Source organism: Impatiens glandulifera, chromosome 3 (genome assembly GCF_907164915.1).
Source record: "Impatiens glandulifera chromosome 3, dImpGla2.1, whole genome shotgun sequence".
Taxonomy (NCBI): Eukaryota; Viridiplantae; Streptophyta; class Magnoliopsida; order Ericales; family Balsaminaceae; genus Impatiens; species Impatiens glandulifera.
The window spans coordinates 7,081,366-7,102,695 of record NC_061864.1 but is presented as its reverse complement, the minus strand read 5'-3'; the positions used below and the strand labels follow the sequence as shown (position 1 = coordinate 7,102,695).

At 29.1% G+C, this 21,330-nt stretch overlaps 2 protein-coding genes across 2 annotated transcripts; one reads left to right on the top strand and one right to left on the bottom strand.

Annotated features, from left to right (window-relative positions):
* The first annotated feature begins 6,286 nt into the window (after nucleotides 1-6,286).
* Nucleotides 6,287-8,606, top strand: LOC124932003 (WRKY DNA-binding transcription factor 70-like). Its single transcript, XM_047472596.1, has 3 exons — nucleotides 6,287-6,775; nucleotides 7,636-7,737; nucleotides 7,862-8,606. Exons 1-3 carry the CDS (start codon nucleotides 6,444-6,446, stop codon nucleotides 8,376-8,378), a joined length of 951 nt encoding a protein of 316 aa, XP_047328552.1. The 5' UTR covers nucleotides 6,287-6,443; the 3' UTR covers nucleotides 8,379-8,606.
* A 348-nt stretch (nucleotides 8,607-8,954) lies between these two features.
* LOC124929609 (WRKY transcription factor 55) lies at nucleotides 8,955-10,816 on the bottom strand. The gene is made up of 3 exons (XM_047470015.1): nucleotides 10,449-10,816; nucleotides 9,606-9,737; nucleotides 8,955-9,510 (listed from the first exon to the last, which is right to left on the bottom strand). Exons 1-3 carry the CDS (start codon nucleotides 10,814-10,816, stop codon nucleotides 8,955-8,957), a joined length of 1,056 nt encoding a protein of 351 aa, XP_047325971.1.
* Nucleotides 10,817-21,330: the final 10,514 nt, after the last annotated feature.

Genomic DNA, 21,330 nt, shown 5'->3' with positions numbered 1-21,330 from the left:
ATCTCAAAAAACGTCATAAAATAGCAATATGAATGATATAATTAAACAATCAAATAGTCCACTAAAAATAATTGAAATAATAACTCAGATATGTAATGTTCATATAACTGCCTAAATCAAATCTTTTCTCAATTATTCAATTAAATCACTTTTTATTATAACTATTAAAATATTATTATTATATTTACAATATTCTAAGTTTAAATTATATATATTTTGAATCAAACGCAGACAAATGGTAAGTAATAAAAAAACAAATTAAATCTAATACAACTTCTATAGAGATATGTCATGTTACCTACCTAGTCAAAACAAATATGGTGTGCTATAGTAAACAAAATAGAACAAAGATAGATCAAGATAATAAATGATTTAATCTATTTTTCTTATTTCTTATACGTAATCTAAAATAGACCCTCAAAGTATTAAGCAAACTTAATTATTATTATTATTTTGCTAAGAAGCAATTTTGAAATTTATAGGAAAATATGATTGTTTTTAAATAATATTAGTCATTTAACTATGAATATATATATATATATATATATATATATATATATATATATATATATTATTTAAACCATTTTTTAAAAATAATAAATTAGATTTTTTTTACTTAAACTTGTAAGATATTTTTACGAATTGAATACGTTTTTATTTGTTTTATCCAACAAAATCTAATTCATTAATGATCTTACTTGGTAGTTGAGAGTACGATTATAATTCAAAATCATTAGGGACATATCTATGTAGCTAATATTATATAACAAGGTTTTTAGTATACTTCAATCTTTTTTAAATAATATTATTTTCTTTAGGTTCAATTTTCTTCACCCACGTATTATTTTTAGTTTAATTTTAAAAAAAATTGATAAATTTATGTCATTAACTCTATTTTCGGTCTCCGTTTTAAAATATTATAATAGTTGTTTAGGAAGAACTAATGGTGTGTAGTGTAATGTAGTTTCGTGTATATGAATATATGATGTTGTGTATGATAATTTTATATAAAATTAACCAACTATAAAGGTTGTTAAATTCAGTTATAAATGTGTTTTAATGAAATGATTAAGTGCAATATTGTTTAAGTTAAATAAACAAGTTGAAGTATTTAATAAGATGGAAGAAGAGAAACAAGACCCTAGTCAAAGAGTAGTTGAAGATGTGAGAAATGTAATAGTATTTAGTACAAAATATAATTAATATATCCTTAACATGAGATAATAATAGTAATGTGATTCCACAACTATGTATGTGGCTTGCCCCTTTGGGCACCTCAAAAGGGAGACTACTTATCAAATGTACTGTAATTACAAATATTATAATATAAATTATAGTGTATGATGGGCGAGTGGCAATATTTTAATACAACCATCTATAAAGTAATGCAAGGAGGCCGAGTTGAGTTGACATATACGAAATAAAATGAAATAAAATAAAATAAAATAAAATAAAATAAAATAAAATAAAATAAAATAAAATTATTTCCTCATTAGAGGGGCTCTCTAATACTTATCCTCACTGTCCTGCCCTCTTACAAGAAAGATCTTGCTCGTGGATTGACTTCTAAATTTTGGTAGGTACAACATTGTGTGTACCCTTAATTTGGCTTTTCTTTTATCTTTAATCCCATTTTTTCTTAATCTTTAATTCCATTGAAGTGCAAAAAAAAATCATCCAATTTAAATAAACATTTTATATTTAACTTTTTTTTATAAGGAATTAATTCTTATTAATTTAAATAAAATATTACATATAAAACTTAATAATCAAAATAATTGAATGAAAATTTATATGTTGTATGACAAATTTATAAAATGAAAATTATAATAAAAAATATTCAACCATCCTACCAATTATTTTGAGCGATTCCTCACGCAAACTTGTTTGAATTTCGTAACGTAGGGTGATAGAGTAGAACATGTAGACAAATCAATTAAGTGATGTCAAATAAATTTTATCTAAATATATTGAACGATAGTGAAAATTTTGTCTTTATCAGTAAGTAATGTCAAAAAATATTATATAAAGTCAAAATTATATATATATATTCTCAAAAACATAGAGATAAAACAAAAGAGCACTAAACTAATAATAATAATAATAATAATAATAATAAAACTAACATGGCTCTTTAAAAGAATATAACTATATGTTCATAGTTGAAAAAGTTATATTTTTTTATAATCATTTGTTTGTTAAGTATTAACTTTTGTCAATTTGAATTATTTTTATAAATTTAAAAATAAAAAATATTTATTATGAATATAATAAAGTTAGTATGACTCCCAAATACAATTTTGTTTGTTTGTTATGAAACCAATCAGATACAATTTCATGATTAATTTTTCATTGAGATTGAATATTACAATTACATTTATTTAAAACGAACATGTATTTCTAAATAAGCTCAACTTGTCTAATCTTAATAATGTTTTTTTTTAATATTAGAAATATGCATTTTAATTCAAAATATTTATTGCTCCACTTATGTTTAAGGGGGTTTTATGTTGCTCTAACCATTTTTTTTACTATTTCTTTTCAAGTTTAGAGAGAAATTATTTTATATTAATCATTTAGCTTGTACCTAATTCATATTTTTTTTTTAGGATTAGGCAGAGTGACAAACTCTAAATAGAGATTGTCAAAAAGGATGTGTTGATATCATGATTTTAATATCCAAATAGTATTTGATACCGTGAGAAGAATAACCTATAAGTGAGGTACGTATTTTTTTTTGAACGCTGAGTTCTGCTTCTTCTATGGATGTCTTATAAGTTGATTCATCGTTAGTTAGTTGTGGTGTGATGTGTGGAAAGGTTCTAGTGCTCACCTGACTTTTATGGGCATCTTTCAATCAAAGCAGGGTCAAATTCTTCCATTGAATTGGTGGTGATGAGTGCTTTTAAAGCTTGAAAAGTATCATCATTGTCAAAAGTGGAAATGTGAGGGACGTGATTGATTCTCGGCTCAAGGCTTCTTTCCCTCTATTGTTAGATTAAAAACCGTTTGAATTCTAATGGGGGTTGGTGATGTTGTCTCATCTTCTAGTGGTTGGGGTCAAATTAGAAAATCGGAGAGTCCTATTATTGGCTAGATATAAATTCATATAGTATTGGCATTGTAATGCAATGTGTTCATAAGTGGGGACTGTCTTTTTCTTAAAAGTAAAAGAACCTCTTCAATTAATTAATTTTTGTTTCTTTTTTAAGTTTGCGTGATGTAATAAGATATAAATGAGAGCGGTTTATATTTAGTGGTAAAAAAAAGCAATGTGTTAACTATTTTAGAAATAAAAATAAAAAACATAAATTAAAATACTCACCATCAAATGAACATAAAAACTAGTGTTAAAAAGCTTGAAGATATTCTAGAAAATAAATGAATTCATCGACCGTCTCTAATGGTTTTCCTGATGAGACATCCATTATCATCATAATAATAACGATGTTGGAGTAAACGTATTGGTCAAATGCGATTATTGAACGTATTATGATTCATTTCGAATCAAATGGTCCACTACTAAAAGATAATCGGGATAAAGATTCGTCAACGCAATCCAACTAAACTCGTAGTTTTTATCCAAACTTTTTAACAGCGACGATCGACTTAGACATCACACATTTAATATAATCATGTTTCAAAATATCATTCTTTTATAATATAAAAAACATTAAACATGTGAGATATTGTATCCACCTCCTCACAAGTCACAACACATCTACAAGGACTCCTATAATTCATTTTTTGAATTCATCTATCATTTCCCAAAATTTGTCAATTCTATCCCAAAAAATACAAAGATTTTTTAAAGTAATATATAATCCCTAACCTTTTTCAAATAAAGTAATAAAATGTCCACTGGATGTGGTCAGGCTTTCTTATCTTTTTCATGAAATTCCACATTTCATCATGTTAATTGCCCCTTTTTCCTCACTTTGTTTTTTCTTTCTTTTTCACTAGTACTATATTATTATTATTTTTATTATTTCCCTTTTTTTCTACCCACCCTTAATTATCACAACAACTTCTCATTTTCACATTAGCTTTTTCCTTTTCCTTTCCTAATTTTCTTTTATTATTAATTATATCATATATAGCCCATGTTTGTACTAGCACAAATTTATATGACAGAAAGACAATCTAATAATCTTTTATCACCCATAAATACTAGTAGGATTATATCACTCGACTAGGACTAAATGTCAAATATATATAGTTGTTTAAATGTATTGATTTACCTAATTAGTAATACACTAAGTAAGTGGAGGGCTTATTAGAACGTTATTTAAGTAATTCACATTTATTGATTCCCTTAAAAATTACTTATATTGTTTTATTCTCTAATTAATTTTAAAAATTATTGACAAGTCAAAAATATCAACTATTTGTATATGTATTTAATAATAATCCACTTGAATTACAAAAGGAATTTAGATTCAAAGAAAGGCTATGTTTGATTCGGCTGGCGGGGCAGCTTTAAGTTTGTTTGTTAGTTTTCTTTTATTTTCTTATCAATGTGACAGCTTCAAGAACATGTAGACCCCCCAATAAATTAATTTGACGCGATCAAGATTCATCTCATACAATTATTATTTTTTAATTTGTATATATTGGGAATGTTTATTGTTTAACCATTTACACACCTGACACCTCTAATATAAAAAAAAAAAAATCAGTTTGAATTTTATGTCTTTTAAGTTAAAAATGAGAGATAAACTCTATTAAGAAAAATTATGACTTTTTTTTCTTCTATAAAAGAATGCCATTATATCACAATATTAGTGAGGATACACGTTCTGTTCATAGTGAAATATTTTAAAATTCATTATCATCAAATATAACTTCTTCTTTTTATCTCTTCATTCAAATTATCTATAAACTACAATTTATTTTAATTTTTATAATATTTTAAAATATTAGTTAAGTAATAGAATTATTTCATTTAATCTATCCAAATAATTTAATTTACATCAAACAATTTTTTTCATCTCTTCATTCAAATTATCCGTAAACTATAAAATATTAAATTCCTTTTTAAACAACACAACATCAAACAAATTAATTTATTTTTAAACAACACTATATCAAACAAGGCCTAACTATCAAACAAGGAGAGTTTTGTCCTCCGGTGGAGCCCGAAATTAAAAAGAAAAAACAGTTAACGCCTTGTTTGGATAAGTAAATTCAATCTCTTAAACTTTGCACTTTTAAATTGATATTAATTCTTCGCATTTTGATCTCAATCTGGATTTGAGTTTGAGCTTAAATTAAAAAATGTCAATAAATATATAAATTTATGTTTAGTCAAATTAAGTTTCTAATCTAAATTCATAATTATTAAAAAAATCTTCTCTCTAAAAAATCTCTAGATAAGTAATAATATCATTTTTTTCCTACCTTCTTAACTAGGAAAAGTAATTTTATTTTTCATCACTAATTTTTTATAAAGATTTGAGTTGATATTATGTTTGTTTGATGTGATATCTGGCGGATCCAATTTTTCATCCCGAATTTTTATAATTCAAAAAATATTTTCAAGAATTGTTTGGTGATTATTTATCCGTTTCGTGTCCATTTTCCTCCTAGCAGCAAAGAAGATGTAATTAATTATCATATCTTGAATTGTTTTTTAATATTTTTCCAATAAATAATTATTGAAATGAATCTTTTTAGAAGATCTCCTATATGTATTCTCTCATTATTTTTATGAGTTTCTTACTTTTTTTTTTTTTATTATATATGTAGATGATCAATTATCACTTTATATAACATTTTTCGGCATTATTTATCGACCCTCGGTCAAAGGGGCAATTTTTATTGCCGCTCAAAATAGTTGTTATAATTTTTTTAACGTTATTTAGTAATTTAATTTTTTATATATATGTAACACCGTATATTTGAATTAATGATAATTAACTCAAAAAAAAATCACAATTAAAATAATTAACACACAAAATGTTTAAAAATAATGTTAATAAATCTAATAAAGCTTAATGAATAAGGTGGATGAAACTAATCCTAAATCACTTAGATCTTATATCTTATTTGATTTTGGGTTATTTCAAGAATATGTTTTTAGTAAATAAGTAAAATATATATAAAAAAGAAGAAATAATTGAATTGATCGATTTATTAAAAGCTTAAAACGAACAAGATATAAGATGAAAGGAGATTAAATATTACATCAGCACATGTTCGTCACATAACATTCGTCATAAATATAAAAGTATATACATAAGAGTAATTTCCCTTGAATTTCCTTTCAATTCATAACCACTTCCTTCTATTTTCCTCTCATCTACATAGCTCTCTCCTTCATCACTTTTCTCTCTCCTCACATTTATTCATATTCTCCATCTCCTCCCCGTCAAATCTATCTACCTTTTTCCTTCTCTCTCTCTCTCTCTCTCTCTCCTTTCCTATCCTATCTGCCGGCGGCGATGGACTCTCCTTGGACGGAGAATCACGGCGGAGGTGGCGGAGGTTGCCGGGAAAGAGCGATCGAGGAGCTGATCAAGGGTAAGGATTCCTTGATCCGGCTCAAGAATTTTCTCCAGCACCGTTTGGGAAGTGATGGGTCCGACTCCGAATCCACCAAGGAATTGGTCGCCGGAATCTCGAGATCCTTTACTAGTGTTATTTCCATGCTGAATCCCGACGCCAAAGAGAGCCAAATTTCCGATACTACCCTTGACCGGAAATCCATGATCTCCGACGTCACCAGTAAACCACCGCCTACAGTTAAGGATCGACGAGGTTGTTATAAGAGACGGTGAGATTCTTCACATCGATCGTACAACTCTTTCTCTCTCTACACACAATACCATTTTCAAATTATTTTTTTTAAACACATTTTTATCTGATAATTATATATATATAATATTGACAGGGAGAAATTAAGTTGTGATTAACTAACTATATAATACTCAATGTTAATTGATAATAGGTTGTATGTTTGTTCAATGTTTTGGGATATTTAGGGTTTTTATTGAGATTTCTTTAGAAAAAAATGGTATGCCCTATAAAAAAAAAAAAAACTCAACATCAAATCAAACTGGCTCGAATTATGTGAGTCAACTTTAACACAATTACATGTCACTGATTTTTTTTTTTTTAATAATTCTTTGCCTATCTATTTAGAGATTCCCCCGTCTTGTAACGTGTAACCATTCAATAATGCTTTTTCTCCTATTAGAAAGGATGCACATGTTTTATTTATTCCAATCATTATTTCCCTTTAGAGATATAACTATGTTAGATTAAAAGTCTTTTTTGAAAATCTGAATTTGTTTTGCAACATTTGTATCTATTTGCTTTTGAACATAATTTTTAACCTCTAATTTTGACTTATCTTTTTAATATAGATAATATTTTATTTAAATATATACATCCAATGATTCCAATCCAAGCACGTCAATTTCCTCCTCGTTGTTTGGAGGGTATGTAAATAACAAATAACTAGCTATCACTACGTACACATAAAATGAGAGAACAGCAAATAATTGCTTCAAAAGTCCAAATATTTGTGATCAATCAATTTATAACTTTATAGTACATTTCTTTAAAAATCATTATTTTACAATTAATTCTATTATTATTATTATTATTAATTGATTAATAATAAAATTGCAGGAAGAGTGAAGAATCATGGCAGAAGGTATCTTCAACAATGGAAGATGGGTATGCATGGAGGAAATATGGGCAAAAGGAAATCCTTAATTCCAATTTCCCAAGGTACCAATCATGATTTGAAACAAATTAACATTTGGGTTATCTCTAATTAAATGACTGATTATCTAATTTTCATGTAACATATAATGTTAATTTGAATTAAATTATTGTGGTTGTTTGCATGCAGGTGCTACTTTAGGTGCACTCATAAGTATGATCAAGGGTGCAAAGCTCTCAAACAGATCCAAATGATGCACGACGAACCAGTCCGGTACAAGATCATCTACATCGGCCGTCACTCGTGCACAACCACCACCACGAGCCCTTCCTTTGATCAGGGTTTGTTCGCATGCGATGTTGGTCCTGGCGAGTCTAACTGTCAATTTGTTAGTTTCGAGACCTATAACGCCACTCCAACTAGTAAGCTGCAGCAAGCTCATGCCAATTATAATTTACCCGTGAAGGAAGAGGTTAAAGAAGAGACTATGATCAGTGACCTGTGCCAGGACCCGGTTGATTCAGTTGCGTGGAATGATTTTGCTCAGATTGAGTCTTCGTCGTCGGCGTTGTTTAGGAATTACAAAACGGATGGCTTGGGATATTTTGATCAGAATCAAAACGTCTTCAATGGCTTCACCAACTGTTCTTTTTCTGATTTTAATGATAATTTTGAGTTTGAAGAGATAACAAATTATTCACTCTAGGTTATATTTATATAATGCCTTCTTACCCTTGTAAATTTTCATTTTCCTCTAGCTAGGTAATGTAACGGTACTCCGTACTCTGTATCAAATTGATTTTTTGTGGCGAGTCTAGTATATTTATATTTACCGTCATCAATATATTTGTGTCACTTGTTGTTGCATGCTATGTAAAATGGAAAGTCTTTACTGATCGACATTCTTAATTTGAATTCTCCATTTAGAACTTAATACTGTTAGCAATAATGGGCATGATATAAACTGTTTGGAGATTCTTAACATATAAAAAAATCATATGTGTCCACAAACTATATATAAATGCGGTAATACCTAGCTAGAATATAGCTAGCTAGCTAGTTAGTTAAAATGAATTAATCAAACAACTTATTACAAATTAACGATATGAATTGATGACTAACAAAAACAATATTTAATCAAGTTGAAGAAAATAACGAGAATCATATATAATGATATGAAAGAAGAGCCATATATATATATATATGGTTCCTAATTATACTAATTAATTAATTAGGTATGGCATTCCTTTTGATGTGAATTAAGATAAATGAATGATCAGTTTTATTTCTTGTCCCGAGCCTCCCACTTGTTATCATGATCAATTGAAGGAAATATGAGGTCCATGTTATTGCTGGCGCCAGTACTTTCCCCGGAATTTATCATGCCATCGGCTAAATCTACCAACCCTTGGTAGTAATCCATCGTGTCCACCTCCCTAGGGTACCTTATGGTAGGGCAAACGGTTGTGGTGGTGGCGGTGGTGGTGGTGGTGGTGGTGGTGGTACTGTCGGTTGGCCCAACAACAAAACCCAAGCCCAACTCACTGCCAATATTAGGGTTTGGACACATCACGAAGGTACTCGGGCCTTCTCCTCCAGAAGGCCTATTAATGTCCATAGATAACCAGCTAGCGGGTTGGGATTCCACCGGCACGTGAGGCGGAGCTGGTGGGTCTGAAGACGAAGCAGTTGCGGGAGTTGGAGCGGTTGAGGACATGTGACAGGTGTGTTGGGTGCGATAGATAACCTCGTACATAAGTGGGTTAGAGTCCGTCCTTTGTACTTGTTTCTTGGCCAGGCAGTTGTACAGCTTTTGATGGGTGCATCTATAATAACTTCTATATATAGTACAATAACATAACATAACGTGATTAAATAAATGTCTATTATATAAGTTAGAAAATGGTATAGTGTTACTAATTATTAATTGGACCTTGGAAATCTAGAGCCGTAAATTTCCTTCTGACCGTACTTTCTCCAAGTATAACCATCTTCCGGCGGAATCTCCGTGTTCCCAAACTGAGGTGCCGGCACCATTACCGTAACTCTATCCCCATCGCTCTTCCTACAATTATTGATTCATGATTAATTAGCCAACAAATATAATTAAGTTATTATTAATGATTTGAATAATATCATTTTCCAATTACCCATATAATAATTGCATAGCAAAAAATGTAAAATGATCCTTGTCATATATATATTTGAATTAATAAGTATGATCTCAATGTTTAGTGCGTGGCTAGCTAGTAATTATCATTTCAAGATCGATATTGATACAATGTTGAAGAAGATTGATCATTAGACATATTAAGATACACAAAAATTGAATATATGAGAAATGTACATATAAACTCAAAATTAAGTAAAAATACATTTTGATAATTAAAAAGAATAAAATTCAAATTAGATATTGACCAGATTGATCAATTCAAATAATATTAATGACATGATCAACAACAACTTCATTGTTGATTTGACCAAGTTTAGACTTTGATCATTCATCATGAGCTAAGAAAGGTTAATAGTGACAAAAAGAAGGTTGAAGTTGACCTTAAGTCATTTTGGCTGAAAGTTGGGGTTTGCTTTAATTAATTTTTTATTTAAAAAATAATAATTTATATATAATGTAGTTAAGTAATTAATAAATTACGACATGGTATAGACTAAATTAATAAATAAAATAATAGTTTTGTATTAATTATATTATAATGCATGTATAATGAATTAATTAAGGTTCGACGACATTAATGGTGGTGAGTAAGTATGTATGTACCTTGTTCTTGTCCTCTGCAAAGATGATCCAGTAGCCCTGGAGGAATTAGGCACGTCCAACATTGGACATGAGTCCTCTCCAATAAGATTAATATTATTACCCTGATCCATTAATGGCGGCTGTTGCGGTGGCGGCGGTAGAGGCAGTATCCCAGCGTGATGATGAGTATACATGGCGACGTAAGAGGTGGAGGGTTGGGATGCGAGTAGGTGGTCGCGGGCGGTGGTGAAAACCCTAATAATGTCTTGACATGAGTTGATTAGCTGAAGGGATGGGTGCTGGTTGGTTAGTATAATATTGGGGAGGCTCATCTCAAGCTCTCTGGCTATCTTGCATCCGTGAAGGACAATCGATGATATGACTTCCATATGTGTTTAGTTTACCTAATTTATTTCTATTTGTGGGTTGGGTTTGGATCTGCTAATTAATGTATGTGTGGACTTAATCCTAGGTTAATTTGAACAAAACAAATGAAGTTATATATATATGTATATGAGATAGAACTAGAGAGATAAAGAGTTCAAAGTTTTGGTGGTATCTCAAACACGGTACAAAGAAAGAAAGAAAGAAAATCAAAATATGGAGAACATTGGACCGAAAATAGAAGAGGAAGAAGATAGCAAATAAGGAAATTAAATAGGACTTGGTCCTTGGTCATGAATTCTCAAACCCAAGAGAGGGGCCGGGGGTGTGAATTTGTTGTTTTTTCAAAGTCTAGCAGAAGACTTAGCCCTCCCTCCCTCCCTCCCCTTCATTGAAAACTTTATTTTCAAAATAATTTCATTTCTCACCTTTGAATCATTAATTACTAATTTAATTTTTTGGTCTATTTTTCTTTATTAGCTAGTTAGTGAATGTAACTTATACAAGTATCTATCAATTTTCAGCTTACTTTTTTTTATAAAGTAAATAATGTTTCGTTTTGATATTCTTAAAAGTCTCAAATATAATCCTTACTTTTATTTTTCAGCTTTTTAATTCTTTTTATTTAATAAGACATTTTTTCAATTAAGTTTCATCTAGAACAATTAAGTACTATACATAACACAAAATATGACACTTTAAACAAAATAATTAGAACAAAAACGACAGGACTATAGATCCTAAAATTATTTGTCTTGGAAACAAAATAGATAAAATATCGGATATCCATTGAGAAAAGAGAAAACCATGCATGGATTATATATATATTCCTTAATTCAAAGAAATCAAAATTAACATCAACCGAAAAGCACCAAAAGGCATCAAATGTTGATCAATCTTGGATCCGATCTAGGGTTTCGCTCCTCATCCCAATAGTATATATTATTATTGTTATAATTAGGATTACTGATAATAATTAGTAAATAAAACCTATATACATTGAGAATATCAACTTCAACCTCGTTAATTTTCTCTTATAAATAATAATGGTTTTGAATATATAGTTGATCTTTATATGATCGATCTCCACATTCTGAAAAGTGGAGTAGGTCTGTTAATTTGATATTGATTATATTAATTTAATCTTTCATTTTAAGAACTCAATTTATAAATAATTCTTATTTAAAGTTCATGATTCAGATTTTGTAATGATGATTTATTGAACCAGTAGGGAGATAATTATAAAATTCTTAATTTATTGGCAAGTCATCCTTGTTTTTTATTTTTTTTAATATTAGATTTATTTTGAATTAAGCAGCAGCGATATATAGACACGTCAATGCAAGTATTTTAAAATAAAAGTAGAAAAAATGTGGTTAATTAGAGTGTTTTTGTGTATAACATTAAATTATAAAATTAATATAAGTTATTATAATGATAATGTGTCTTCATCACTACAAAGTTTAAACCAATTCTCGAATTCGTACCAACATATATCATCATCATTGTCATTTAAACTTATTTTCAAATTTGCACCAATAGAGATTGGGACAGTGGTCTCGATTTTGGGTTTTTAACACTTTAACTATTTAATCAATTATGTGGTTGAATTCAATTTATAATTTTGTGTATATATATATTTTGTATATAAACTTTTGATCCGCGAATTAATTCATATATTGACAAACATTTTATTCATACCTATTTATACTCAAATAAAGGTCTAAAATAAATGTGAGTATTTAACATTCATAGCTACAAATCCATTAATTAAAATATAATGATGTGTTATTCAATTTAAAAAACACAAGTCTTAAAAAAAAATCCAACCTCTAACATTACCCAAAACTGGCCATGCATTGGGGGTGCGAAAGGTTCAACAATTTGTTGTAAAAATTAAATTTATATAAAAGTTTATATATTATATTTTAAAATATTTCTTCCCATTGTGAGTTTTTTTATTTTTATTATTTTAAAATAGTGGCCTTGAATCAAATCAACTAGCTAGCTAGTGAGGTCTGGCTTAAATTTGTAATTGGTTATAAGTATGTAATATATAAACAAATACATATAATGTAATGGGCTAATTAATTAACAGTTGTCAGTCCAATTAGTTAGCAAAATATGTCAAATTATGATGAAAGACTTCTCTTAACCACTTTATAGATTATATAATGATTATGTCCATATGATCAATAATCAAATATTGTAACAGAGAGCATCCATCGATCGGTTCAGAAAATATTCTTATTTTGATCATTTTACTTTTAAAATTTTCAGATTCTAATTTGGTTAAATAATTTTGAAGTTTTTATCAAGTTCCTTCTGCTCTTTGACAAATGATCTTTGAAGTGATGGAAAAAATAAACTTAATGGTGAGAGGCAACTCATATGACAGGAAACAATATATTAATTTGTATCAGAAACATGCATATCCAAAATTAATTAAAAAAATCAAGAACTAGAAGTTCTTGAAGAAAAACCCACATGTCAAGTTAACAAATCAGGATCTAGATTTCGAATAAGTAGTTATGAAAGAGTTAAACTCACTCATTTTATTGCTAACCTCCGTTCCTCCAATTTTCAGCCTCTCACTTAGGATGGTAATTGGTAACCTACCGCATATATATATTATATTTGTCGGGCATATGAGGATGGAATTTGAGTAATTTAAATCGGGTTTGAAGTCGGGGATGGAGGAAAACGCTAACTTTAATTTATTGTTGCTCAAATAATATTCATTTTTTTTAATTGTGTGAGACTATTAACATAAAATAATTTAATAATAATTATTTTCGATTGGTATTATTTATAATACTATTATTATAAACTTTTTTCTTGATATATGTTTGAAATATAATTTACTAATTTTATAATTGACTTCACAAGTAGTGTGTTTTTATCATTGTTTTGTTTTAATTTGATCTCCCCCTACACGACATAAAATTTTCATTATATATACTGATTTAAAAAATACGCGGCTTGCCTTAATCTTAAAAATAAATCATGATAATATTTTGAGAGTGGTTTGATGAATCTTAGCTTTCAAAAAAAGCATTAAAGTTCAAATGAGATTGGCCGGCCGCCATGTTTTCCAGCTTCCCGAATCATCACTCTCCACTTATCAGCATTCTTCTTCTTCTTCTTTTTTTTTTTTTTTTCATTCTCCTCCCCTGCATCTCCTAGTTTCATCACCATTTCTTCAACTCATCACCTTTCACAATGCCATCATCATTATCCTTCTCAACTCTCCAAACTAGAGTTCCATGCCATCCACAATGACTTACAAAACAACCCAAAGACGGATTAGACAGAACCTCCATCTGTGAACACCAACCAACAATCTTCCCCAATTTCTCCAATTCAAGATCTAAACTAGGGGGCATAATTTGGGTTTACCCAAACCCAATCCTAACCCAAAATATTAATTCGGGTTGGTTAATTTGGGTTGGGTTGAGTATGGGTTGGATTTAATTTGAGTTGGGTTAGGGTTACCCAAATTATCCAAATTATATAAATTTAATTTAATTCTCTATTATTAATCCAATATAAACTAATCATCTTTCAACTTTAAGTCGAACACATTTAACACGTTTTTCACACGTTTAACACGTTTTTCACACGTTTTTAATACTTTTAACACGTTTTCACACTTATAACACGTTTTTTACTTGTTTAACACGTTTTTACGTTTTTGGCACGTTTAACACGTTTTCGACATATTTAACACGTTTTCACACTAATAACATATTTTTCACGTTTTGTCACGTTTAACATGTTTTTGACATGTTTAATACGTTTAACACGTTTTTGACAAGTTTAACACGTTTTTCACGTTTTGGCACATTTAACATGTTTTTGACATATTTAACACGCTAACACATTTTTGATAAGTTTAACACGGTTTTCACATTTTTGACACGTTAACACGGTTTTCACGTTTTTGGCACGTTAACACGGTTTTCACGTTTTTGGCACGTTAACACGGTTTTCACGTTTTTGGCACGTTAACATAGTTTTCACATTTTTGGCACGTTTAACACGTTTTTGACATTATAACATATTTTTCACACGTTTAACATGTTTTTCACGTTTTTGGCATTATTAACACGGTTTTGACATATTTAACACGTTTTTCACATGTTAACACGTTTTCCCCATTTTTGGGACGTTTAACACATTTTTGAAATGTTGAACACGTTTAATACGTTTTTGGCTCATTCAACATATTTTTAGCACATTTAACATGTTTTGGTACATTTAACACGTTTTTCAAATTTTTTACACATTTAATACGTTTTTGGAATGTTTAATACGTTTTTGACATTTTAACACGTTTAACACGTGTTTGCACATTAAACATATTTTTGACATGTTTAACATGAATTTTTTGCACGTTAACACGTGTTTGCACATTAAATATATTTTTGACATGTTTAACATGATTTTTGCACGTTAACACGTTTTGACAAGTTTTAACACGTTTTTGGTACGTTTAACACGTTTTTGACATGTTTAACACGTTTTCATGCTTTTGGCACATTTAACACATTTTCACATTTTAGGCACGTTTAACACGTTTTTCACGTTTGGCCCATTAATTGTGTAAAAATGTATTAAACGTGTCAAAAATGTGAAAAACATATTAAACGTGTCAAAAACGTGTTAAACGTGTCAAAATGTGCCAAAAATGTGGAAAACGTGTTAAATGTGTTAAAACGTGTTAAACGTGCCAAAACGTGCTAAAATGTGAAAAACGTGTGAAAATGTGTTAAAAATGTTAAAAACGTGTTTAACGTGTCAAGAATGTGAAAAACGTGAAAAAATATGTTAAACGTGTCAAAACGTGTTGAACGTGCTAAAAACGTGAAAAACATGTCAGAATGTGTTAAACGTGCCAAAAATAGGAAAAACTTGAAAAACGTGTGAAAATGTGATAAAAATGTTAAAAACGTGTTAAACATGTTAAAAATGTGAAAAACGTGAAAAACGTGAAAAAATGTTAAATGTGTCAAAACGTGTTAGACGTGCTAAAAATGTGAAAAACATGTCAAAACATGTTAAATGTGTCATCATCGTGAAAAATGTGTCAAAACGTGTTAATCGTGTTAAACATACCAAAAACATGAAAACGTGTTAAACGTGTCAAAAATGTGTTAAACGTGTCAAAAATATGTTAAACGTGTTAAACGTGTCAAAAACGTGTGAAAAACGTAAAAAATGTGTTAAACGTGTCAAAAACATGAAAAACGTGTTAAAATGTCAAAACGTGTTAAATGAATTAAAAATGTGTTAAATAAGTCAAATAAATGTTAAATGAAAAATAAAAAAATAATAATTTTGGTTATCCAACCTATACCCAACCCAACACATACCCAATCCATATTAGTAAATAATATGGGTTGAGTTATGAGTTGGTAAATTTAATTTGGGTTGAATATGTGTTGGGTAATACGGGTTGGGTTTACCTGTTTGCGCACCCCTAATCTAAACTCAACAAGATGAACTCCTCTTTATGGGTGTCGGCGGCTCGATCACCCATAAGAATGGCCGCTGACTAATTACTAACCCTTTGGCTATTTTCTTAATCTGCGGCACCGAACAGAGGTGAGTAGCTTCCAAAGGATGCGTACACAACCGAATCCCTTTGTTTTTGAATCGAGCCAGTCCATGTGATCTGTAGAATTTCAGTTATCATGTCCCCGCCGAACTCAATTTGTCTGATGGGTAGTCATCATGTCCGTCCAGAAAAGCGATTGGTATCAGATTGAACCTTGTGATTTCTTTCAGAGACTTTGTTTCAAGTATCTCGCAGGTGTTAATTAGAACTTTTGCAGGCGGGCCTTCCTCGGATTCAAGGATCTGAAGATGCTCTCTGACTAATTCAATAACCAAATTGTCAGCATTGTTGCCATATCCGACAATGAATGATGGAAGGTCGTCTTTACAGAGCATTGGCAGACCAGGCAACTTAATTGACGAGGACCAGGAAGAGCTTCCGCTACTAATGCTATTAAGTTCTTCTTCGCATCGGGACGTAATAATAGTAAATGTCGAAAATAGGAATTGGTTGTATCAGTTATTTTTTTAAACATATTGACTCAAATTAAAACTTAAACCCAACCATGGTTGACTCTATTTTCACATTATATTTTTTTAGGGTAATTTATTAGTGTAAAAGTTTGTTCTAATCTAATTTTCTTTTAAAATACCGTAGATCTTCTTCGTGGATCTTCTTTGTCGCCGACGTCGAAGATTGACATCGTCGCCGATCTTTTCCAATCGCGGCTGATCAATTATTTTCATATTGTCCAAAGTCGAACGGCGGCAATGAAAAGATTCACCTCATAAATTAGAACACATTTCTACTCTAACAAATTATTCTAAAAAATCTAATGTAAAAATAGAGTCAAACTATGGTTTGGTTTAGGAGTCAACCATGTTTGGTTTAAGTTTTTAAGTGGGTTAATTTGCAAAAATATAAAATAATTGACACGTGTCAAATGATGAATGAGTCGCGATGCATTTAACCATCAAACACGGGCTAATTTCAATGTTATCAGCACAATGTAGAGCATGTATCTCACTCATTAATGAACACATATATACAAAATGAAGCATCACCTCCCTTATTCTTTGATTTATTTTTCTTTTTATACATTTAAGTTTTTTTAGTTGGATACATCTACCTATAAAATACTATCAGGAAACACTAAGGTCTTGTTTGATGAAAAAGTTTTTGAGATAAAACTCAGTTTTTATCTCAAAACCCAAATATTTTATCAACCATCAAATCAAATAATTTTATCATTTAAATACCAAAATTGTCCTCTAATTTTATCCACTTTCTCTAAACCATCATTCTCTCACATACACCCTATCATCTAATGGACAAATTAGTCTTCAAATTTTAAAAATTAATTTTTTCCTACTTTTTATCCAACAATTTTTTTTTTAAATAAAACTTAGTTAAAATCTAAAAAAAACTCTTATCTTGAATGCAATGACACGTGTCTAAGTAACCATAAAACACTATCATCACTATAAATATATTAATATAATATTAATATAATGGTATCTTGAATTAATAAAACATAATTAATGTTTAGATTTGAACTTTATTTTTTTAAATTATTATGACTATTTGAAATATTTTTATCTTTTAAAATTAATTTGTAATGTTTCTTTTAGTTTTAACAAATAATTTATATCATTTTATAAGGAATAAAAAAAAAATCTAATGTATAAATAATTTAGAGAAATTTGTATCAAATAGATCACCATCGTCATTTCACTCTCAAATTTGCACAAATAGGGATCTCAACCGTAGTCTCCTTTATATATATAATTTTTTTTATTTTGCAAACACATAAACTACCATATTTGCATTTAAAACTTTGAAAAATATTTAATCTCAAATTCGAATCAACTAATATTCAAACCCAAGTCTCAATATGATATTTGAAGACTTTAACCATTAAACTATTTAAGATTATTAAATTTAATTTTTTTTTTGAAAAATATCAATTTTTGTTAGGAGGACAAAATATTATTAAATTCAATTCATAATAATTATATATATATATATATTAGGTAAACTTTTGACCCGCAAATTAATCTTTATATTGATAAATATTTTATTTATACTCATTTACACTCAAATCATGATCCAAAACAAATGTGAGACATTAATTAAAGTATAATGATGAGTTATCTAATTTAAAAAAAAATACAATTTAGGTCTTAAAAAGAATTTCATCATCTATCTTTACAAAATAAATATAAGAAATAATAAAAGAATTTAAAATTATATAAATGTAATTTTGTAGGTTTATAAAAAAGAAAACTAAATTTAAAATTTAGTTTGATTGGTTAAGGTGTTATATTTGTATTAACATGTTTAAAGTTCAAGACATATATATCATTTTAATGTTATTTTATAAATTTAACAATTTCAAATTTTTTGATTAAGTCAATTCGTAACTTAATAACCCGATTTGTTTATTTTCACAAAACTAGTGAAACGGTGTGGTGCAAGAACCCAGTAATTTGTATAAATTAAATTTATGTAAAAGTTTATATGTGATATTCTAAACCTCTTTTTATTTTTGTTATTTTAAAATAGGGGTCTTGAATTGAATCAACTAGTGAGGTCTGACTTAAATTTGTAATTGGGCTAGTTATGAGTATATAGTCCAATCCAAATGAGTAGTATAAATAAATACATGTAATGTAACGGGCTAATTAATTAATAGTATCTAATCATTAGGGCTGGACAAACTTACGGATCGGATACGATCCGGTATTTCGAATCGAATATCTGCCTCTATTTTTTTTCAAAAATTGCGATCCGTATCCAATTCGGTATCCGACTACTATCAGATCCGAAAATACCAGATCGGATCGGATCGGCCAGCCGGATACCCGCTGATCCGATTTTTTCATATTTTTAATTTTTTTTATATGTTAGAAAATTAAAATTGTTCTATTAAGAATATTAAGAATTTCAGTTATGAATAATGACGATTTGAGAACAGATTCACAAATAGATCTAAAGAGAAAAGATTCACAAATAGATCTAAAGAGAAATGAAAAGAAAAATAAATAAAAGCGACATATTTTTGTTTGGGTTTGTGAGTTTTTAAAGGAAAATGGGAGAAAACATAAGGAAGAGAGAAATCTTGTATTTTTGTTTGGGTTTCTAAAGAGAAGAGATAAATTTTATATTTTTGTTTGGGTTTCTAAAGAGAAGAAAGGAAGAAATAGATTTTTGTTTAGTTTGTAATTGTTTAATAATATTTTATATGGGTTTTTAAAGAGAAACGGGAAGGAAAATATAGGAAGATAGAGATTTTTAGTTGAGTTTGTATTTATTTAATAATATTTTTGTTTGGGTTTGTTTATTTAATAAATTTTAAAAATAATCGGATCATCTTCGGATATCCGAAATATTTTTTGCCCGATCCGTATCCGATCCGGAAATCCAGTAAAAATATCGAATCGATATCCGAATCCGATCCATCGGATACGGATTTTTTCGGATCGGATCGGTCGGATCAACGAATCGGATCTTTCGGATCGGATTTTTTTGCCACCCCTACTAGTCAGTTATGATGAAAAACTTCTCTTATCCACTTTATAGATTATATAATGATTCTGTCCATATGATCAAATATTGTATCTGGTATCAGAGAGCATCTCGATCATTTTACTCTTAAAAAAAAAATCATATTTCAATTTGGTTAGAAATAATTTTGAAGTTTTTATCAAGTTTCTTATGTTCTTTGACAAAGAATTAATTTTTGAAGTGATGGAAAAATTAAAATTAATGGCAAGAAGCAGGTCATATTAAAGGAAACAATATATTCATTTGTATTAGAAACATGTCTATCCAGAATTAATTAAGAATTGAAGAAAAAACCCATATGTCAAGTTAACAAATAAGGATTTTGATTTGGAAAGAGTAGTTATGAAAGAATTAATCTCATTTCTTGATAATAATTAATAATAATTAATAAACATGATGATGATGTATATATTAGGTAGGTTGTTCGAAATGAGAAGTGGATATTTGTACACATAGCTGGAATCATTTATATATTAATGGAGGAGAGAATATCTCATAACAAAGCTAGCTGTAGGACATACCACCCCCAAGAGAAACCAAGAATTTAATAAATAAAATTTGTATATGCATCGATCATGCATGCATGAGAATATATAAATAATAATAATAATTATAAGCAGCAAAGGAATGATTCGATGGATTGGCTGGCTGGCTCAATCCAAACGAAACAAAACGTAAGAAACCAAACCATATCATCATTATTATTATTAACTCGATCATGATCAGACGTCCTTAACATCCACTATAGTACTAGTGTACACTATATATGTCGGCCACTTCACTAATGAATACAAACTGTTATTAGAAAACCATGTTGGCCCGCGACAGCGACAACACTCACTCCACCTTCTCTGGTCTGGTCTGGTCTAGTTTAGTCTAGTCTTAGCCGGGGGACGATCGTCTCCCTAAGTTTGGGGTCGACTTAGGTGAAAAAACAAAATTATTATTTTTTTATGTTAGAATGAAAACCTATAATTTTTTGGATTTAAATAAAAGTAATTAATTAAAGAATGTCAATTTTATTTATAAAGTTGGAACGAGGTGTCAAATTTATTTACAAAGTTGTAAAATTCTATTTATGTATATAAACTTGTCAAAATGTGTCAAAATTATTTAACATAACGGAATGTCTCAAACGGCGTTAAGTTTTTATCCACGTGGATATTTATTTTTTTATATTTTTTTAACCTATTTTTTAGGTTTCAAACAGACCTTCTTTTTCTATTTAATATATAAAATTAAATAAATAAAATTTTCCTTCTTCTACCTACCATCATCTTCATCCTCTCTCTTCACTAGCAGGCAGCCCACCATCATCTTCATCCCCTCTCTTTCACAGCCGCCGCAATCAATCTATTCACATTCAAGAACTCAACAAATCGAATCTCAATC

Bases quoted from the DNA above. Each gene is read 5' to 3' on its own strand.
- LOC124929609 (XM_047470015.1), bottom strand. From the start codon at position 10,816: ATGGAAGTCATATCATCGATTGTCCTTCACGGATGCAAGATAGCCAGA. The intron at 9,738-10,448 runs GTACATACATAC...CAATAATTGTAG, and splicing joins TTGCAGAGGACAAGAACAAG to GAAGAGCGATGGGGATAGAG. The intron at 9,511-9,605 runs GTCCAATTAATA...TACTATATATAG, and splicing joins TACGGCTCTAGATTTCCAAG to AAGTTATTATAGATGCACCC.
- LOC124932003 (XM_047472596.1), top strand. From the start codon at position 6,444: ATGGACTCTCCTTGGACGGAGAATCACGGCGGAGGTGGCGGAGGTTGC. The intron at 6,776-7,635 runs GTGAGATTCTTC...ATAAAATTGCAG, and splicing joins CGAGGTTGTTATAAGAGACG to GAAGAGTGAAGAATCATGGC. The intron at 7,738-7,861 runs GTACCAATCATG...GTTTGCATGCAG, and splicing joins CTTAATTCCAATTTCCCAAG to GTGCTACTTTAGGTGCACTC.